We start from the raw sequence: 19,271 nt of genomic DNA, 5'->3' as shown, positions 1-19,271 counted from the left end.
CTTAAACAATAACTAAACGTTAAAAACTAATAAACATATATTCCAGTTATTGCTTACTGAGCTTGCATTTTAGAACTTAACTTAATGTTGAACATCTGAAAACCAATTTTAAAGAAAAGATGCTAATAATACTTAAATAATACATAGGGTCTCATCTTGAGCCATACAAATTCTATTTGGGAACGCTATTTTAATTCAAAAACTTAAATCGGCTAAGGGAAAAAATGAGGTTATTATTATTATATCCAAAATCCCATGCATTTCAGTTTATAGCTAAATTTTGTTTAATTGTACAATTTTGAAACTTAAACATCCAAATAGCGGCTGCCACTAACAAAGTATTTTTTGACAATTAAGTCTTTGTAGATTTCGCCCATAGCATTAGACAAACTTGCTCAGACTTTTTCATTTTGTTGAATTTTACTAATCGCTGAATAAAAGCGCACATAATTGCTTAAGAATATTTGATTAACTTTTCGAGTTAGCTGTCGATGTTGGTGAAAAAACTGAAAGAATAGATTGAAATTTAGATACAACACATTCCAATTCTCATACGATGTTACTCTTTGGAAAACAGTAAATTTTTAGCAAAAAATTTAATAATTTTGAAATTTGAAAACAATCACACAAATATTTCCAAAGTAGCTTAATAAATTTTAAACTTGAAAATTTTGTGAAAGTTTTCAAAACAAGCTCTATTTGTTTTAGGTTGAGAAACTCTTAAATCACTGGGAATGAGCAACTTATCTTAAAATAATAAATTATTAATTAAGCAATATAATTTTATAGTTCAATGGTTATTATAGATATATTTATATAAATTCGTTTATTTATGGAATTATTAGAAGTTATATAGCTGGAAGTGAATAAGCTTAAATTGTAGTTTTAATATAAACTATATACATAGTTTTTATTTATTTGTTAAATGGGTTGTGGAAAAATAAATATTTTTCTTCTTGCCGCTCTTAGACTCTTCTAATTACTAGTATAGTAATGCTGCTACCATGAAATAAAAGCGCACATATTTGCTTAATGCTGAAAGCTTTCTGCTTTCAAAATTACAATATTGAGACATTTTGAGCGTACACATATATACATACATATATGTACATATAGTATGTTAGCAGAACAACCCAGACATCCAAGAAGAATATTGAAAGCTCATGTGAAATAAATCCATAAGTCAGCAATACCAAGTATAAAGTGGTTTGTTAATCTGCCATTTTCGGACCGAGCACGTGCTCGTGCCTATAACATATTGGTTGCGACATGGCAGCGCTGAGGTTAATCATACGCCATGTAGGAAGGTGTAATTGGATTGAGTAAATATAATATAAAACACAGACAACCGTGTTTGTGTTATCGACAATAAAAACTTTGCTGTTTAATTAATTAAATTGTTACTATGGCGATCGTTTTCGCAAAAAAGATTTAACTCATTTATATTATATAATTGAATATATGGGCATAATACATATAACAAAAATAAAGTGCGTTTCCCTCGCCAGTTCTGCTTTTGGATTTAATAGTTTTTGTGAATTAAAAAAAAAAATAATTTAAAGTTAATAAATTTTATAAATATTTTTAGTCCGACCGCAAGAAATATACACTAAAATAGGTAAAACATTATTGTGCAACAGGCATTTGAAACAATTTAAAGTGGACTTTTTCAATTTTAGTAGGTAATGAAATAATTCCCATAACCCACGCAATGTCATCGAGTGAAAAGGCTTTAACAGAGACAACATTATACGTTTATAGCACACGCTAACAGCTGGTGGCTACTTTAGTGTGTGTAATGGTCAGCAATTAAAATGATTTCATTCACTTCAATTTCAGTGTAAATCTAATTTATGAGAGTTTAGCAAAGTGCTATTTGAGCAATATGTTGGGAATTTTCCAATTTTTTTAATCAAAATATTTACTGGAACTCTGAAAAAAATTTTTTCAATAGATAAGCTTGAAGTTCATATCATTTTTAAAGTAAAACAAAGTTTTATAGCTAAATCTGATTTTTTACTTCTAAAATATTTGCTTTGAAAGCGGATAACCAGTTATAAATGGTCTTACGCTAACTTTTCGATAAAATTTTGTAGTATAATTTTCTCTAGGGTCAAGCACTGGTTGGATTAAATCGATTAAATCGTTTTATATCGACCTTGGACATCTGTGTCAACATTAACCCAACAAAATATTTATAGAGATCTGTTTGCATCCCAAACTTATTCTCAACTGAAAATGTCACTTTTTGAATCGAATTCTCGACATTTACGGAAAATTTTGCTTTTCTTTTTTAATTCCAAGAAAAGTGCGGCTGAGGACCCATTCATGCTTTACTGAGGCTGACACATACATAGATAATACTATTACTCTACTACTACCATCTATATGATTTCTATTAGGTATTAAAAAAATATAGAATTTTTGCAAAGCGACTTGGGTTAGTTTACAAAAAAAAGGATCATAAAGCATTTCGTGTGTTAATTAAACATTGCTTTTTGAGGGAATAAAGGAAAACACTTTTGGACCGTTTTTATACAATAAAGCCTTAAATTTACAAAAAAAAAACGGCGGAAGCAAAGTCGTAGAACTAATACTCAAAAAATTTCCTGAGCTTCCACGATTAGCATGTTATTGTTGTTCATTATATATTGTATATAATTCGACAAATAATTTTGCGGAACTCTGACGATTTGAGAGCCTAAGAGTAACGGCGGACTATCTTGAAAACGGTCGGCGATAAAAAACAACGGCGGAAGCAAAGTTGTAGTTTCATTAATATGGAACCGGATACTTTGTCTGCATTGTAAGCTCGTTTTACACCCACCTTAGGTAATATTTTCGCATACTTTATGTTAATTAACGGAATCAACTTAATATTATTCGTCCGTAAAAGTATATTTTGAATGTATTCAGCGTACATTGTTTTCGGTGTGCCGACTTTAGCAAACCTCATTCGAATGATTGTAACACTTGGCGCCGAAAAACACTTATTGTGCCTGTTTTTGATATCGGTAGCATTCCCCTCATGAAAAAATAGTGGCACTCACTAACCAATTTTTCTAGAATATAACTGTAAAAACTAAAATATCTTGCACTCCAAAGCTTGAAACAAAATGAATCGAAAAATAAGTAAAAGTAAATAAGTATTACACAATTAAAAAATTAAGAAAATGTCTATAGATTTATTGGGCAAAGAAATAAATATTGATGTCCGGGTCATATCTTCGCCGAGTCCTTATGCAATGAATTTACCAATTTCTTTTCGAATGATTTTCTTTAAGGTGAAACAAGGTAACTACTATTAGTTCTTAAAACTTTTAACGATGTTCAGGAAGTAAGAAGATAATATGAAAACTTTAGATTTATTTTAATTTTTCACATTCGAAATGAATTATAATGTTATTACAATATTTACATTCGAAAATTTTGTTTCCAATTTTGTAAATTTTCGGAATTAAATTGTATTTACATTTTTGTATATAAATGTTTCTTTTTTTAGGGTTTAGAATTCCACCATATTTTTCGGCGATATTTATTTTGATTATCCTTTCCAATATTACTACGCAAACTCCTACGCCGTTTGATATAAAATGAAAATTTACTTCTAAAACTCGTGTCTTATGTGGCAGAGTTAGTTTGAAAACACTTCACACGCTTCATTGATTAGGCACATTTATGGCTTTAATTGTTGCGTGAATTAGCCAAACTGTAGTATTTGAAGTGTGTAGAATTTGTAAATAAAAAATAAATAAATAAAAAGTAGAAAATAGTTCGAGCTTGCAGAACTAAACAGAGAAGGTACCATCTTCTATAAGAGTGTACAGCTGCTGGCGTATGCCGACGATATTGATATCATCGGCCTCAACACCCGCGCCGTTAGTTTTGCTTTCTCTAGGCTGGACAAGGAAGCACAGAAAATGGGTCTGGTAGTGAACGAGGGCAAAACGAAATATCTCCTGTCATCAAACAAACAGTCGTCGCACTCGCGACTTGGCTCTCACATCACTGTTGACAGTCATAACTTTGAAGTTGTAGATAATTTCGTCTATTTAGGAACCAGCATTAACACCACTAATAATGTCAGCCTGGAAATCCAACGCAGGATTGCTCTTGCCAACAGGTGCTACTTCGGACTGAGTAGGCAATTGAAAAATAAAGTCCTCTCTCGACGAACAAAAGATAAACTCTATAAGGCGCTCACAATTCCCGTCCTGCTATACGGTGCAGAGGCTTGGGCGATGACAGCAACCGATGAGTCGACGTTACGAGTTTTCGAGAGAAAAATTCTGCGAAAGATTTATGGCCCTTGCGCATTGTCCACGGCGAATATCGCATTCGATGGAACGATGAGCTGTACGAGATATACGACGACATTGACATAGTTCAGCGAATTAAAAGACAGCGGCTACGCTGGCTGGGTCATGTTGTCCGGATGGACGAAAAAACTCTAGCTCTGAAAGTATTCGACGCAGTACCCGCCGGGGGAAGCAGAGGAAGAGGAAGACCTCCACTCCGTTGGAAGGACCAAGTGGAGAAGGACCTGGCTTCGACTGGAATATCCAATTGGCGCCACGCAGCGAAAAGAGGAAACGACTGGCGCGCTGTTGTTAACTTGAACTATAATCGCGTAAGCGGTGTATGGCTACGCCAATTAAGAAGAAGAAGAAGAATATGTAAATATACTCTCCAGACTTCAAAATGAACCCCATGATGTGGCTTTCATATTAAATTACTTGGTCATGGTTTTTCAAAACCGAATGTGAAGTCAGCTTCAGCGTCCAAAATGGGCGCGGAGTTTTTAAGTTTCCCCGACAATTTCATTCGCCTAAAAGCTAAATGGTTAAGGGAAAACCATGCAGCAGCCCATACGGCAATTGAAATCATCACCTTATTGGAAGAAACTTTTAGTAAGTCAACTTAGATCATATTATTTGACTTTTTGCAAACTATGTCAGATCAATGACAATTAGAAATTAAAGTTCGGCGCATTATTGGCGAGAACTCGTGTAAATTTGTACCAATATTACCTTTAAGCATCCTTTTTTGTTAGAAAATTATGAAGCCAAAATCTTGACGTTTTCTTTGATTTTTTTGCATATTATTTACATCAACACTTTTATTCCTCAAAATAAAACATGTTTTTCAAATCATATTTATTGTACAATGCTTTCGTAAGTAATTTATATACATATACGTATATTTGCACCTTTTGAAACCGTGAAATTTGTTTTTAGTAAAATAATATACTATATACATGCACAGACATATACATGTAGACCGGGAAAAGGAGCAGCGAAACTTTTCGTATATTACCAATTCTGTTCTTAAATTGTCAAAGGAGTATGCACTTGATATAATTCCTGCGTCAGCCATATCGCTTATTCTGCCATGTTTATGTGCAACTTCGAAAAATATTCTTCTTTTTTTTCACTGAAATTCCGCCTGCTTTTTTATCTCACACGGCACCTTCGCAGCACTAAAGTAGCTTTAAATGCATGTTACTTGTATAGGCTGAGCTGCAACAACAATTTCTCCATTTAGTCTGCAAGCAATTGTTCGCACGCATTCGTTGTAAATCCTGATGCAACTCCTGCTACTGTTTGTACTCTCCGCTACGCGTAGCCAGTTGCACTAAAACAGAAAACGCTGGTAATGTCACATTTATAACGGAGACGGAATGCTGACAGTTACGTATAAGCAGTTGTCCTCAACCAGTTCCCTCGGCACTTCCGCTGAAAATAAGTAAAATGGAATAAAATTATAAACTCTCAACTTATGCTCGATATATTCGCATATTCGTTCAAAATTCACGTTTTTCATTTGCGCGATCGATTCGTTAAAAACTCTTTTTATTGTATTGTAAATGAACGCGTATTGCCGCGGTAAGAAATGAGAAAAATTGGCATAGGAAACGTTTTGAAGCAGCTTTTCTAATGAGGCATCCTGAAAATCGCATTTGGTTGGCTGACCATTCTGAAAAAACAGGAAAGGTAAATGACAAATAAGGAAGAGGGCGGGATAACGTTACATCCAAAAATTAGGACAAAGCTGTTGTGCCTTCTTTGAAAAAAAGTACTGCTCAGTCTAAGAGCCGCTAAAAAATTAGATACGGTACCTGCATGTTTAAAGATATGCAAGTTTAAACGAAAGCATTTAAAGTTGACTTTGGGCGTGATTTATTTTTAAAATTTTGATCTTTCAATTTCTTGCCATTCCAATGGCATATGTATACGTAAAACGTTAAGAAGATTATTGGCTTATGCAGCGCGATTCACAAATAGGGATGCGCTGGTATTCGTACTTTTGTGGGTTAATGTGAAAAAGATGCATCAACATAAAATAAAATAGCTTTTTCTGATAAGATGACAGAATTAAACATTTATCAGCGCTAATATTGACAATTTGGTATATGTATTTGGAAGCATATTTATGCGGAGGGAGACTTATTTGCGTACGGGAAATTTCAGATAGAACATACTCTCTTTCCAATACACAAAGTCAATCAGCTGTTTTTAATGACCTCAAAGGCATTTCTCGATAATAGTTCGCAAATGTATTGTGCCCATATAAAGATGAGATTTTGTTAGATGAATAACTTGTTTTCTTTGTATCATGAAGATTCCTTACATATTGACTGATTGTATGGTGGACTGAAAGATATAGAGAATATCTCAGAATGGGACAAAGGATATTTTAGCCATTTTTATGTATAAGATTAGACTACTTCTTGGTAAAGATACCGACTACATTTCTTTAAGTTGTATAGTAGTTTTTTTTATGTTAAACTACGTTTTTGCCAAAATGTTACAACCAAGCGAAAAAACATCAAGATAAGGAGAAAATTTAAAAGGTCATAAAAAATGACACATACGAACGCCAAACCCTTTGAGGGTTTTACTATACTGACCTAGTATACCATCACCCTGGATACCATCACCCTGACTTGTTAAACTACGTCTCACCCTGATTTCTCACCCCCCAGATTAGCTGTTGTACTGTGTTATTTGTATTTTATGGCCGTGGCAACGAAACACTTTTGCCATCTGATATTTGCAATGTTGGACAAATATTAATCACAACAAGTCCAGCAAAAAAAAATGCGTAAATATTTTTTGCGTAGAAATATTTGTCCCTGATACTACACATAATGTATTTAGTATATATTGTACTTTACATTGCTCGCAACCGACATATTGACATATGTACATAGGAATGTACAGTAACACATGCGTTTTGTTGCCAACACATGACCTAACCAAACAAAACAAAGTCGCCAACAGGAAACAGGAAAATCCAACAAGCGTGAAAATCTTGGAGAATAACCCCACATTTACACATATGTAAATTTGTCTTCAACATAGTATAGTTTAATAGTTACTCACTTTATGGGGTTCTAAAAGGACACAAAATAAATATAATTTCAATAATTTTATGCAGAAAATATTATTATAAAGAATAAGTGTTGATCTGCTGAATGAAAGTATAAAAAATATATAACAAAGTATGTAAGCAAAGCATAGTTTCTATACTAAGTTATTTATCTAAGAGAAATTTCAGAGAAACATTAAGAAATATATTTACCATTCTGAATTTCTTTTTGATAATTATGTATAATCAATTCCTGGATACAAGGATATACTAGATAATTCAGATATCAACTAAATTGGATGGTAAACAATATAAATGATACAAATCTAATTTTCAGCGCAACATATATGATTCATTTTAAGACCGAAGTTCTACATTTTTGTGATAAATTTGTGATAAAAAGTATGTAGCCCCTTTTGGCATGGGTAAAACTTCGGCTTTTTTATTTTTTTGTGCTTATTTTATTAAATTATATTAGTGACACGTAGCATTCATTCGGTGTATTCCCAAAATGTACGTTAATGTTTTGTTCTTAGAATCGGTTAGATTTCAAACAAGAAGTCGTTTTGCCAACACTGAAATTTTTTGGTACACATGAAATGAATAAAATTCACAAATAATGTTTTAAATACATTCATATGTTTACTGCTTTCAATAAAATGAGTACCGTAAAGTTAGGTACGCCACTGCGTAGACGCACTTTTGTATAAACACTCCATGTGGAGAAACTTATTTGCTTGTCATGTTTTTGCGAATATATCATTTTTCATTGCCTACAAGTACAAACATACCCCTACTATGTACATGAGTTCATACAGAAGTAAATAAAATTGACCTTGAGGGCAGAGGGACAGAAAAGGGATTATTTGACGGTGGTTTCATTTAATGGCAAATATTTAAAATCGACTTGGGGCACATGTGTGTTGTAGTTTTGAATATAATATTAATATTATAAAAATAAACTCATATAGCAGTATATATACATATTAACAAATATATATAGTATATGTCTACATGCCGTAAGACACCAAAGGTATATTTTGCAAAAATTATTTTCTGTGGTATTATTCATAAATTTCGGGTTCATATTCAATTTTTTTTGCACTAAAACTATAAGTATCAACGGATATTCGTTTCAAAATATTTTACTAAAAGCATTTCTTATATTTTTGATAGCTTTCCGCATTCTTTTTGCTCTCATAATTATTTGAAAATAAACACTGAGTACAGACATAGTCATACAGAATTGGAATTACACATATCTAACATGTACACATGGACAGCAGAGTAATTTGTTTAATAAAGGAATTACATCTATTAAGTGGTTACGAAGAAATTATTACGCAGTTATTCCATTCCAAAAATATGTCAGCTGCGAAATTTTCAGTTTGCATTAAGAGCATTTGCTTTTGCTTTTTCCTTAACTTCTCCACACGTGAAGTAAGTATATAACGCTTGGTCGTAAATTAATTTTAATTTTATGTGAGTGATTCATTTGGTTTCAAGAGAGTTTATTGGAATTAACTCAGAAACTCTACAGTCGATGGCTAAGAATATGTAATAATTTACACGCTTGATTATAACTAACAGCAGTTGTTTTCCACTTTACGCAGATATTGTTGGGAAGTGAAGAGCGCCAGCAGCGCAGCATGGACCAAGCGAACTTTGTGTATAATTATAGCGATTAATAGAACTCAATAATTTCCAATTAATATTATTATTTCAATAACATCTCGAAGTACCATCTGCCCATAGTTGACCAGAACTGACAAAAATGCACTTTCATGTATTTTAAGAAGCTCTTAGAAGAATATAAAGGTACAATTGGACTTGCCAGCAATTTTATACCGCCTCCAAGTTAACGACGGAATTATAAGAAAATCCTTATTGTCAGATACTGAAAACTTTCTTGTAACTTCAAATAAATTAATGTTAAAGATTTCTTAAATGCCTTTTATATTACAGCCATTATGATATTGCGTTTAGTTGAACAGTTTGCTCGAATTATTTTTGTTTTAACTGGTGGTTAGAAACCTCAGAAATATATCTTGCATACATCTTTTTTTATCAGTTTTGTTTGGGGCCTAATAAAATGCAAAATCAAATATGTTTACATTTTCCATTGAATATAATTTTATGAAATAAGCGGAGACCCTAAGCAACAAAACTCAATTGCAAATCTTCTTAACTAAAACTATTTAATTTGATATGTATCGTTTCATAATTTAAATTAAAATATTGAATATAATTTTCAAACAAATGGCGATAATCCATAATTAAAATTTCTACTATAAAATTCCTTGAGCTTTTTAAAATTACATACACAAAGAATATATATATATATATATATATATTTATGCAACGTGACGTAATTTGGGCGTGAGAAATGATGACGTTAAATGACACATATTATTATGTTTTCACTTAAAAAGAGCTTAGATGAAGGACAGATTAGATTAGATTTATCGATGAGGAATGCACAGCGACCTTAGGTCTATTGTGCTCTCTCTTAAATTACAAGGACTCACTTAGCCCCAGCACATTGATGAAGTCCAATATTCTACCGGGTGCTAGTGAGCGATGCGTTCCCTATCCGGAAACATGGATCCAAGGGCCTTAATCCTGCGTCTACAGACTGCTGTGCATTCGATCAGCAGGTGTTCCGGTGTTTCAGGCTCCATGTCGCAGATCAAGGACAACATAAACATTATTTTGATGAGGTTTAAAATTACACTGAGTGAGTTAATCTTAATTAAACTCATATACGGCAAAAAAAAGTTTAATTCTCAGTGACCATTGTCACTGTGTTTCGAAACCAGTGAAATAGTAAGATAATAATAAGATTAATTTTATTGTCGGTTGTAGTTAATAAAACAGAAAGTTTATAAAGATCGCAGTACTAAAGCTTTTATTAAATTTTTATTAAATTTTTAATACATATTAGCGATTTAATCAGTGCTGATTCGAGAATTTTGAGGGATTTTATAATTTCTTCGTTTTTTCTTTGCTTTGAGGAGTTTTAGGTATCAACTTCTTCTTCATGGTTCACCGAATTCACAATAAGCACAATACCAAAGAGCAAGCAACAACTCAGCGATTTTTAAGAGTTTTTAATTAAATTATAACCTGGAATAACCTAACCTAACTTTTTATGTATATTTTAGTTTTGCCAAAATACAACAACGACAAACAAAGCAGTCAATGATTTTTGAAAAAATAAAATTTTATAAGATTATGGACTGACTTAATCTAATTATTGAACAGATATCGTCATATTGACGTGAGGCACTGCGCTCATTAATGGGTCTATTTCGTTATTGCAGTATTAATATCAATATATATACCAATATACTTTCATAAAATATACTCGCATTGGTAATGCGCATATTCAGCACGATTTGCAGGTTTTCCCCTAACTTGCCTTTATATAAATTTTTAACGTTAGCTATAAGAACAGCAACTTAAACTTTAGCCATTAAATTTTCGCAAAATAAATACTGATACATATTTACAAGCCCAAAGGCAACAACATATTTGAAAATTGCCTTGTTAATACTTCGGAAGGATACTGGCAATCTGTCATGCCCACACTCTGGATTTCTGCGGGCGATTGTTGTTGCTTTAGCGCTTAAGCGTTTCGACCTTCGCTGGGATGTGATTAACAAGACCTTTTATCAGCGTAAATCAATTATGTGAGAAGCGGTCGAATAGCTGAAGTTTAATAAGATAAATGACAGATGCAAAGCATATTTAGGAAATAAATGGTTTCAACCTCTTAAATCGGTGATGCTTACAGCTCATATATAATATAAATACTAATATACTTTCATAAAAACAAACACATTAAACCTCAAACAACCCAATTAGCAACCTCCTTCCGATCACTTCGATGCCTATATACATATAATAAGTCCATATATAACTTGATTAAATTTAAGGAAAAACCCTTTATCACCTGAATCCGTAGAAATTTTATGATTTTGGTCCATCTCCTCGTGTATCGTCGAAATATGTGTGTGTGGATTTGTTGTTATGTAAGGACTAGCGATAGATTTTTGTATTTTCGTTGCACACAGGTAATTCTGACTTGAGCCAGCTCCACCATCAGCTGATTGTATCACCACTTCGGTCTGTGAAAAGAAAGGAAAATAATTTAACTTTACTTTAAATGCTTTTGTTTGTGGGCAACGCATAGCAGTGAAATCAGTAAATATAAAAAATTTAATTTCATATTTTCTTTTACACGCCTTCGTATTCTCGTATTTGCTACTTCGCCTACACGTCCTATATATCACAGATTATCTCTCCCACAAGTATCTTAATTGCATTTAATTAGAACCATTCCATTTTTATAATTTATAACCCTAATGAATTAGCTTTTAAATTGTTTCACTGAAATCACAATGACGCACGTTACTACTTATATGCTACATATTATATATTTATGAATTTCTGAATTTCCAACTTTTATGTTCTTAATTTGGTTTAGCGCTGAATATAGATTAAATTGATCTAGACCTTTGAACTAAACTTCATAACTTTAATTGAATGACTTTTAATTATCTGCTTGACTTTTTCTTTGATGGTATGTATATGCATATGTATGTGTGTATATGTGTGTGAACACTAATATAATATATACAAACATTTTACGTTCATTTTTATTGAGTTGGAAATATGACCAGCGGAAAATTGCTAATACTTACCCGTGTCTGTTGATTCCCGCAACCCTGTCCTTGCAGGTAATTTTGATATTGCGATATCACGCACAGCAGACAGTAAGACTAAGTGGCGATAAAATAAAGAAGCAACAATATGAATAAGGTTAAAATGGAAAAGAAAAGGCAAGAAGATATAGTAAAGTAATGAGAGCAGAGAGTTTACTTATACTTTTGATTTATGCATTTGTGTGCTCATGAGTACAATGCTGCTGGCGACATAGATTTACTATATACAATATAATCTATACGTGGGTGTTTAAGAAATGTATTTAATATTATCCTAACGAAAGCAGTCAGCCGATGCCGAACAGCTGGTAGTTCAAGAGGCCAAACGAAGCAAGCAAGCACAAAGCATTAACAAAAGTAATGCGTGAACACATATTAAATGTGTGTTTGTTTTCTGTTGCCAAAGCTATGGTAAATCTCAGAGCACATTCGTGACTGTCACGTGCAGTGTATGTATAGTATATATATTTATGTAAAGTTCTGCATTTAAAAATTTTTGTACAAATTCAAAGGGAAGAAAATTAACAAAAGAGATATGGTATGTACTATATTGTATACTTTTCTGGCTTGGCGGGTCCGGAAGTGAGCAGAATTGAAATATTTGTTGAACGAATAGTCTTTAAGAGATTCTCCAGGCACACTTGCATCCCAAAATGTATATTGTATATATTAGATCTCGGAAGCTTTATTGGTCTATACTTTTCTCAAACTGAAGACAAAAGTTACGTTGTCGTTAATGGTGAGCGTTATAAGGAAATTATTTGTGACATTTTGATTTTCATTTGCTTTTCAATATCAATACTCTAACTGTTAGTGCGAATCGACAAAAATTAAAATTTTAGACTACTCATTGACCCAATAACTGATGTGAATGAGCTTTCAACAATTTTGGTGTATTATTTTAGAAAAAATGGGACAGAACCCAATTTCCGTCACCAAAAACATGAAATTATATACTGTCTAAAATATTAAATTGAAAAATTATTGCAAACTAAAATCCAAAATAAGCAGTTCTTTATTAATTTTGTTGGCTTTAGCTTCAAAATTTCACTGCCTCCATTTATTGTGCAAATAAATAATTGCAAAATTCAACTAACCAATAATTATTATATATTATTTAAACGAATAAAATTTGTAGTAAAAATATTAACCCATAAAATAATAAAAATATAATTGAAATTGTATACATCAATTTTGCTTATCTACCAGAGACATTATAATTATAGTTCATTATTTACTTATGTAAGTTAATAAGCAATTTCGCTAATATTCTTACTTACATGTAGATATATACCAGATGATTTATTCGTCTTCAATTTTGTGACATATAATGACAACAACAAATTACATTTTGTGTTGTAAGTGATACTATATTACACCATGCCTTCAGAATGCGGCTGTCAGATGAAGATGTCTACACAAAATGCCAATAGCAATGCACAAATAAGCAGTGGCATGTCTTGTGCACTTGTCCGCGGTCGATGGACAATGTTTAAAACATTTGGGGGCCCTAACGTAACGGCACTCTATCTGCCATCGCTAAGGACCAAAACTAATATACTATATATGTGCGGCTTACGAGCATACCAGAGTAACATATTCCAACCTAAGCTATGCTAAAAGTTGGTAAAGGTTGTCAACAGCAAGATTTTTCAATTCCTCAGGCAGGTTGTTTTTATATGAAGTTTTATATTGCTAAATATGAAATCTGCCGCAAAATTATCCCACTTATTATTCATATTTTGGAGTTATGTAATTGGGAATAGCAGGCATAGTAGGTGCTTTATTTTAGTTTTGCCTCTCAAAGATTCATAATGGGCAGCTAAAAATATTTATACAAAATTTGTGAATTATGTTACGTCGAAATAACTCGAGTCTGGCACAGCAAAAAGTATATTCTATCTTAATTTCTTCTTCGAAGCTTATCTGAAATTATAGACTTTTCTGGTAGTAACACAAATGAATTTCTTATATAAAAAAGTTATTCTTCAAATATCAGATAGAATTAACAAGTGCGCCAGAAGAGTGGTCATTCTTTTAAACTAAATTTTAAATGTTCGTTGGTTATATTTTTCATTCTGCAATTTTATCGAACGAAGTATTGGTGGCCTTTTCCATCCGTAAGAAGATGTGGGTAGGAAGAAGCCGCTGAATAAGGGTGGCAGTGAGCTTCTTTACGGTTGGATTAACGCTTAGTTAGTCCAACAGTCTAATCCCAGGAACTTTTGGGAAAAGGCCGTTTCAGGTTTTCCTTCTTATGATGCTAGGATCATAAAAATAATAACAGCGAAATATTTCCGGTTTTAATTTTCGACGAAAGAGGATTTTGCATAAATTAAAATAATACTAACGCTTATGACCCCCCACGATGTTAATAAATTTGAGTATTTTTATGATAGATGTTAATAGACAAGAACACTTTCAAAAAAAACCTTTATACTGATCTAAACCAAATAACGAATCCAAATAATAAAGTAGAAATTAATTTAAAAACTATTCAAAAGCCTTTGAAAATGCTCGCTCGAAGTATCAAAAATATGTGGCAACATATAAAATTCATAAATATATATCAAATGATATTCAATTCTTTAAATACTCACATTTAGACACATTATAAAAAAGTCGATAGTGAATATAAAGCCGACTACTGGATCGAAGTTCACGATTTGCGTAAATGACAAATAGATTAAGTGAACAATTTCAATGAGCACATCGCAAAGCATGAAAATAATCCAGGGCAACAGCAGTTGACGTCGATTCTGTGCAAGGAAAAAATGTATTTTATTTGTTCGCGCTTTTTTTGTTGTTTATTGTTAAAAAGTTAAGTTCCAACCATTTCACACTTACCTGATTTAGCCCCACGAACGTTAAGAGCGACGATATGACGATGAAAAACGAGCAAATCAGAAAGAGAATATTAAATGCAACAATAGCTGAAAGAACAAAAGCATATTTCCAATATAATAAAAATAAAAATATTTAAATTTTGATATTGCTAAACTGTTTAACTAATTCTAAACACACCCACCCGGAGTTATCTCTCCCTTAGCCAAGATGCTTTCCCCTAATGGCTGCTCGCTGCTACCAGCCAGAAACTCCTGTTCATCGTAAACGGTAATGAGCATAACAACGGTGGAGAAACCAAAGTACACCTGTATTATAAAATATTAGTTAATATCCTGGCACCGACATGATTAATAAGAAGTATTTCAGAGCAACTGTTACTTATAAATGAGAGGTGATTTGGACTTCTGTGTTGTAGTAAAATAATCAATAAAATTACTGTAGCGTGTACAGTAACTATACATTAAGTATGACATATGTTTAGATAGCAATCTGTAGGACATTAAGTGTATAAGCATGACTTCAACTACTAATGAATAGAAGCCAAAACCTAAATGCCCCTAATTGAAAGAGAATCAAAGACGACGGTTGTACGTATCACCAACAACTAATCGAGATAGTTATAGGGTTATATACATATATATAAAAAAAATGATCAGGATGATAGAAAAAGTTGAAATTCGTTTGACCGTCTGTCTGTTCGCCCATCCGTCCATCCATAAATGATGTAACTTGAGTAAAAATTGATCTCGATGAAACTTGGTATGTGGGTTCCTTGGTACAAAAAAAGTTCGAGTTCGTAAATCGAACCACTGCCACGCCCACAAATCGTCATTAACCAAAAACATAAAAAGTAACGTAATTAAGCAATAAATTAAGATATAAAAGTGTAATTTGGTATAGGTGTTCGCAATAGTATGGAGCCCTGTGGCCAAAAAATGTTGGATAAGCAACCTTTAACAGGTTTAATGCATGTACCCCAAAAACAACGGTTAAAATGGACTACAGCCACGCCTACATCGCATATAGCACAATTTCAAACACCACTTGAAACTTTCACTTTCCAGTATACAAATCAATAATCAATTATTAAATCAGGATAAACTTGTGTTCAACCCTACCTAACTAGCAAGCCTTATTATGTACCTGAAAGTATTTCTCTGGCTTTAATCATTGCAAGTAGCAAGAGTGTAAAATGTTCGGTTTTACCCGATCTTTGATCTTTTGTACTTGTTGTATTTTGTATTTAAAATTATGCACACGTAGACATTTTGGTACGATTCTTGCGGCGCCGCGATTTGATGGTACCGATGGATAGAGGAGGTTCTCAGGATAAAAAATATATACATATACCGTCCTCAAACGCATAGTTTTCGAGATATTTCACTTCAAAGTTCCACAATTTTACATGTAATTCACTCTTATTTTGTTTTGTTGTTGTTGTTATTCTTTACATGTCATGACAAATACCGCCGCAAGAATCGTAATATTGCCCTATTATTACACATCATGTTCTTGTTTTCCAATTTTAGGCATCCATGCCACGCTAGGCAACTTCCACGAAACATGTATTTTTGAGCTTCTTTATACGCCAAAAATTTAGTACTTGAATACCAACATGAATACTTTCTCGTTTATTTTAAATCAATGTAAGTGAATGCATGCAACTGTTGTACACTGCGTATGAGTGCCTAATTATGCACAACTGCACGTTGCTAGTCTGGCGTAGACAAAAAAAAAACATAGATGAAGAAAGTGCCATAAAAATGAACGTGTTGACAGACTATTTGTGTAGCAGGCCTAAAAAGAAGGCAATGTGACGAGCAAACGTTATTTCTCCATAAAAAGCAAAATACTCTCACCAGAGAGAAGCTATTCCGAAGGATGGAGTGAAACTGTCAGATGTGTACATTGATTTTGCAATTTCAAATTTTTTGAGGCGGTTATAATGGTTTTGCGTTGGTCGCTGAAAGCATTGCAATTTTACTTCAATCGTTTGCAACAGGATGGTCAATATTAATCGTATCAGAACGTTTCATAAGCAGTCGGTCAAGTAAATATGATTAGCATGCGTCACATAGGGGTTGAAGTCCAGTTCATGCTATGAATAATAAAAAATATTTAATATTAAAATTTTCTTCGCCAGTACTATCAGCAGAATATTACTTCCGACAGAAAACGCTCATAATTTTTGCTCTACATACAGAAATCTGGGTTTTTAGAGCTTAATCGTCTTTAATAGAAATCTAAATTTCTATCTTACAAGTATAAGCTGGACCAAGCTCTTCCTTGTGGGTATTAAATGAAGAATATCTTATCTTTAATTTCTGAGATACCAAAGAAAATGTCCATCCTTCACTTCCGGATAATAGAGTTTAACTTTTTTTAGTCTAAACTAAATTGTTTGTCTTAAATCTTTGAATATGGAATTATTTATGAACATCTCATAAATTTACTGACAAAAAGTTGCTTATTGTTTTGTTGATTGCATTACCTATGACCCTTACAACATGCTGTATTGGCTTACACGGTGTAAGGAGTGTATTTTAAGAGCTTTTCACATGCTCAGCATTGATTTTCTAAGAACATTAAATGGGGTTTTCGAGTTGCCCTAACAACTCCTACATCTATGTTCCAGTATATACAGCTAAATACGCATGAAAATGCTGATTGGGAGCACACTTGAAGCCTGATAGATGTTAGTGGTGAAAGAAGAAGAAGACGTGACAATTTCTAAAGAAATGGTTAATTTAACGCCCTAGCTAGTTAAGACACAAGACGAACTAAAATGATACCTAATAACAGTCGATGAATTTTAGAGACTAAAACTAAACTAAATCTAAGTAAATTTGTGTTGGCCAAGTCTTCAAAGCGCTTGTTCGATTCTAATATTTGACACAAGTAGCACGAATTCAGACCATCTTGACTTTTTACCTATATTTCTATGTCTGGGACTCATTAAGTCAAAATATTCTGGAATAATTGCCGCAAAAATTACAGTATTTGTAAGGAGTTTGAGTTCCACGATCACTGAATATTGGAAACCTGAATATTATTTGGTTATCAGAACAAAAATTTTAGTCTGTTTATTAGTAAGTCACCTTATAATTTTCTTACTTTTGTTGTTATGGTTACAAAGTATATATTTACTATACATAGAACTTGGATGTGTTTGTTATTTCATGTTATTAGCGCCAACAACGATTTTTTAATTCTAATTTTGCGCGAAAACTCGTTCGTCGAAATATTTTTGTTTCTTGTGATGATCGACACTTCAATAAAATAAAGGAATTAATGCCTGAGATTCGACGATTAACAAACAGAGATCTTACTAGCATCTTTGCAATATCGGTAAAATTAATAAAAACCATTTTGTACAATCATTTTGACCTTAGAAAAGTGAGATCACGATTGGCTTCAAATTCACTAATCTTTTAGAAAAACAACGAATATCGTGGCAAAGGTGAGCCGAAGACGAAAAAATCACGTTAAAGGAGGTAAAAAATCATGTTTATGTTGACAGTTTTCTTCGATTATGGAGGTGCGATAACCCTGAATTCCTTCCGTCTGACGAAACTGTCAACAAGGAATACTATTTGAGTGTTATGCGTTGTGTGCGCGAAGCTATTCGTAGAAAGCGGCCGGAATTATGGACCAGTAATTCTCAGTTTTTGAACCACGGTAAGCAACATCGCAAGAATATTAAAATTATGAACAAAGTATACTTTTTTTTGCTCATAGAAGTAATTTTAATTTGTTAAAGAATTTGTGAGACGAAAAACTTCATCTAAATCTATTCGAGAATGCGTTCTCAGTTCACATTCCTTATACTGAAATGAAAGAGGTTTTATTACAAAATTATTACGCATTGGGTAGCCACAAAAATCTCAGCAGTTAATATACATATACGTATGTATGAGTATGTTAATTCACTCGTAAACAACATCAAAGCATCTGTAGTAAAATTTGCTGATTACCTCAGGGAGTTAGATTAACATAAAATCTATAATTCCATAAAAAATATCTCCAAGGAGATCTTTATTACTGCTTTGGTTAAAAACTGAATAAAATTCAGGCGTTTAACAATGTTGTGTATATTGTGATATGTATAGTAACTGTTTATGTTTTTTGGTGGTTGGTAACTTGAATTGGTTGTGTGGCATTTTCCTGGTTTCAAGAGTACATATAAATACTGAGTTTAAGGTTTTCTGAGCATGACAGGGATTTGTTTCTTGAATCTTTAGCATCAAAAATACAATATTTCTAGGGTACCATACAAATATCTGACAAATTTCTATAGAGTATTATAGTTTTGTTCACATAATGGTT

At 32.7% G+C, this 19,271-nt stretch overlaps 1 protein-coding gene across 5 annotated transcripts in view; it reads right to left on the bottom strand.

Moving 5' to 3' along the window:
• Positions 1-19,271, bottom strand: part of LOC120777860 — a 44,471-nt gene that overhangs the window by 19,345 nt on the left and 5,855 nt on the right. For 2 of the 5 annotated variants that reach the window (XM_040109409.1, XM_040109405.1), the window contains exons 2-7: positions 15,127-15,250; positions 14,946-15,031; positions 14,699-14,857; positions 12,078-12,155; positions 11,327-11,501; positions 5,216-5,735 (exon numbers count right to left, since the gene is read on the bottom strand). In XM_040109409.1, the coding sequence (XP_039965343.1) occupies positions 5,665-5,735; positions 11,327-11,501; positions 12,078-12,155; positions 14,699-14,857; positions 14,946-15,031; positions 15,127-15,223 (666 nt within the window). In that variant the 5' untranslated portion in view covers positions 15,224-15,250 and the 3' untranslated portion in view covers positions 5,216-5,664. Of the gene's footprint in view, positions 1-5,215; positions 5,736-11,326; positions 11,502-12,077; positions 12,156-14,698; positions 14,858-14,945; positions 15,032-15,126; positions 15,251-19,271 lie in introns of those variants that run through there. The other 3 variants (XR_005705547.1, XM_040109406.1, XM_040109408.1) reach the window with 2 other exon arrangements.

This window comes from Bactrocera tryoni, chromosome 5, assembly GCF_016617805.1.
Source record: "Bactrocera tryoni isolate S06 chromosome 5, CSIRO_BtryS06_freeze2, whole genome shotgun sequence".
Taxonomy (NCBI): Eukaryota; Metazoa; Arthropoda; class Insecta; order Diptera; family Tephritidae; genus Bactrocera; species Bactrocera tryoni.
Note: the sequence above shows the minus strand (reverse complement) of the source record. Positions and strands in the feature narration are given on the sequence as shown.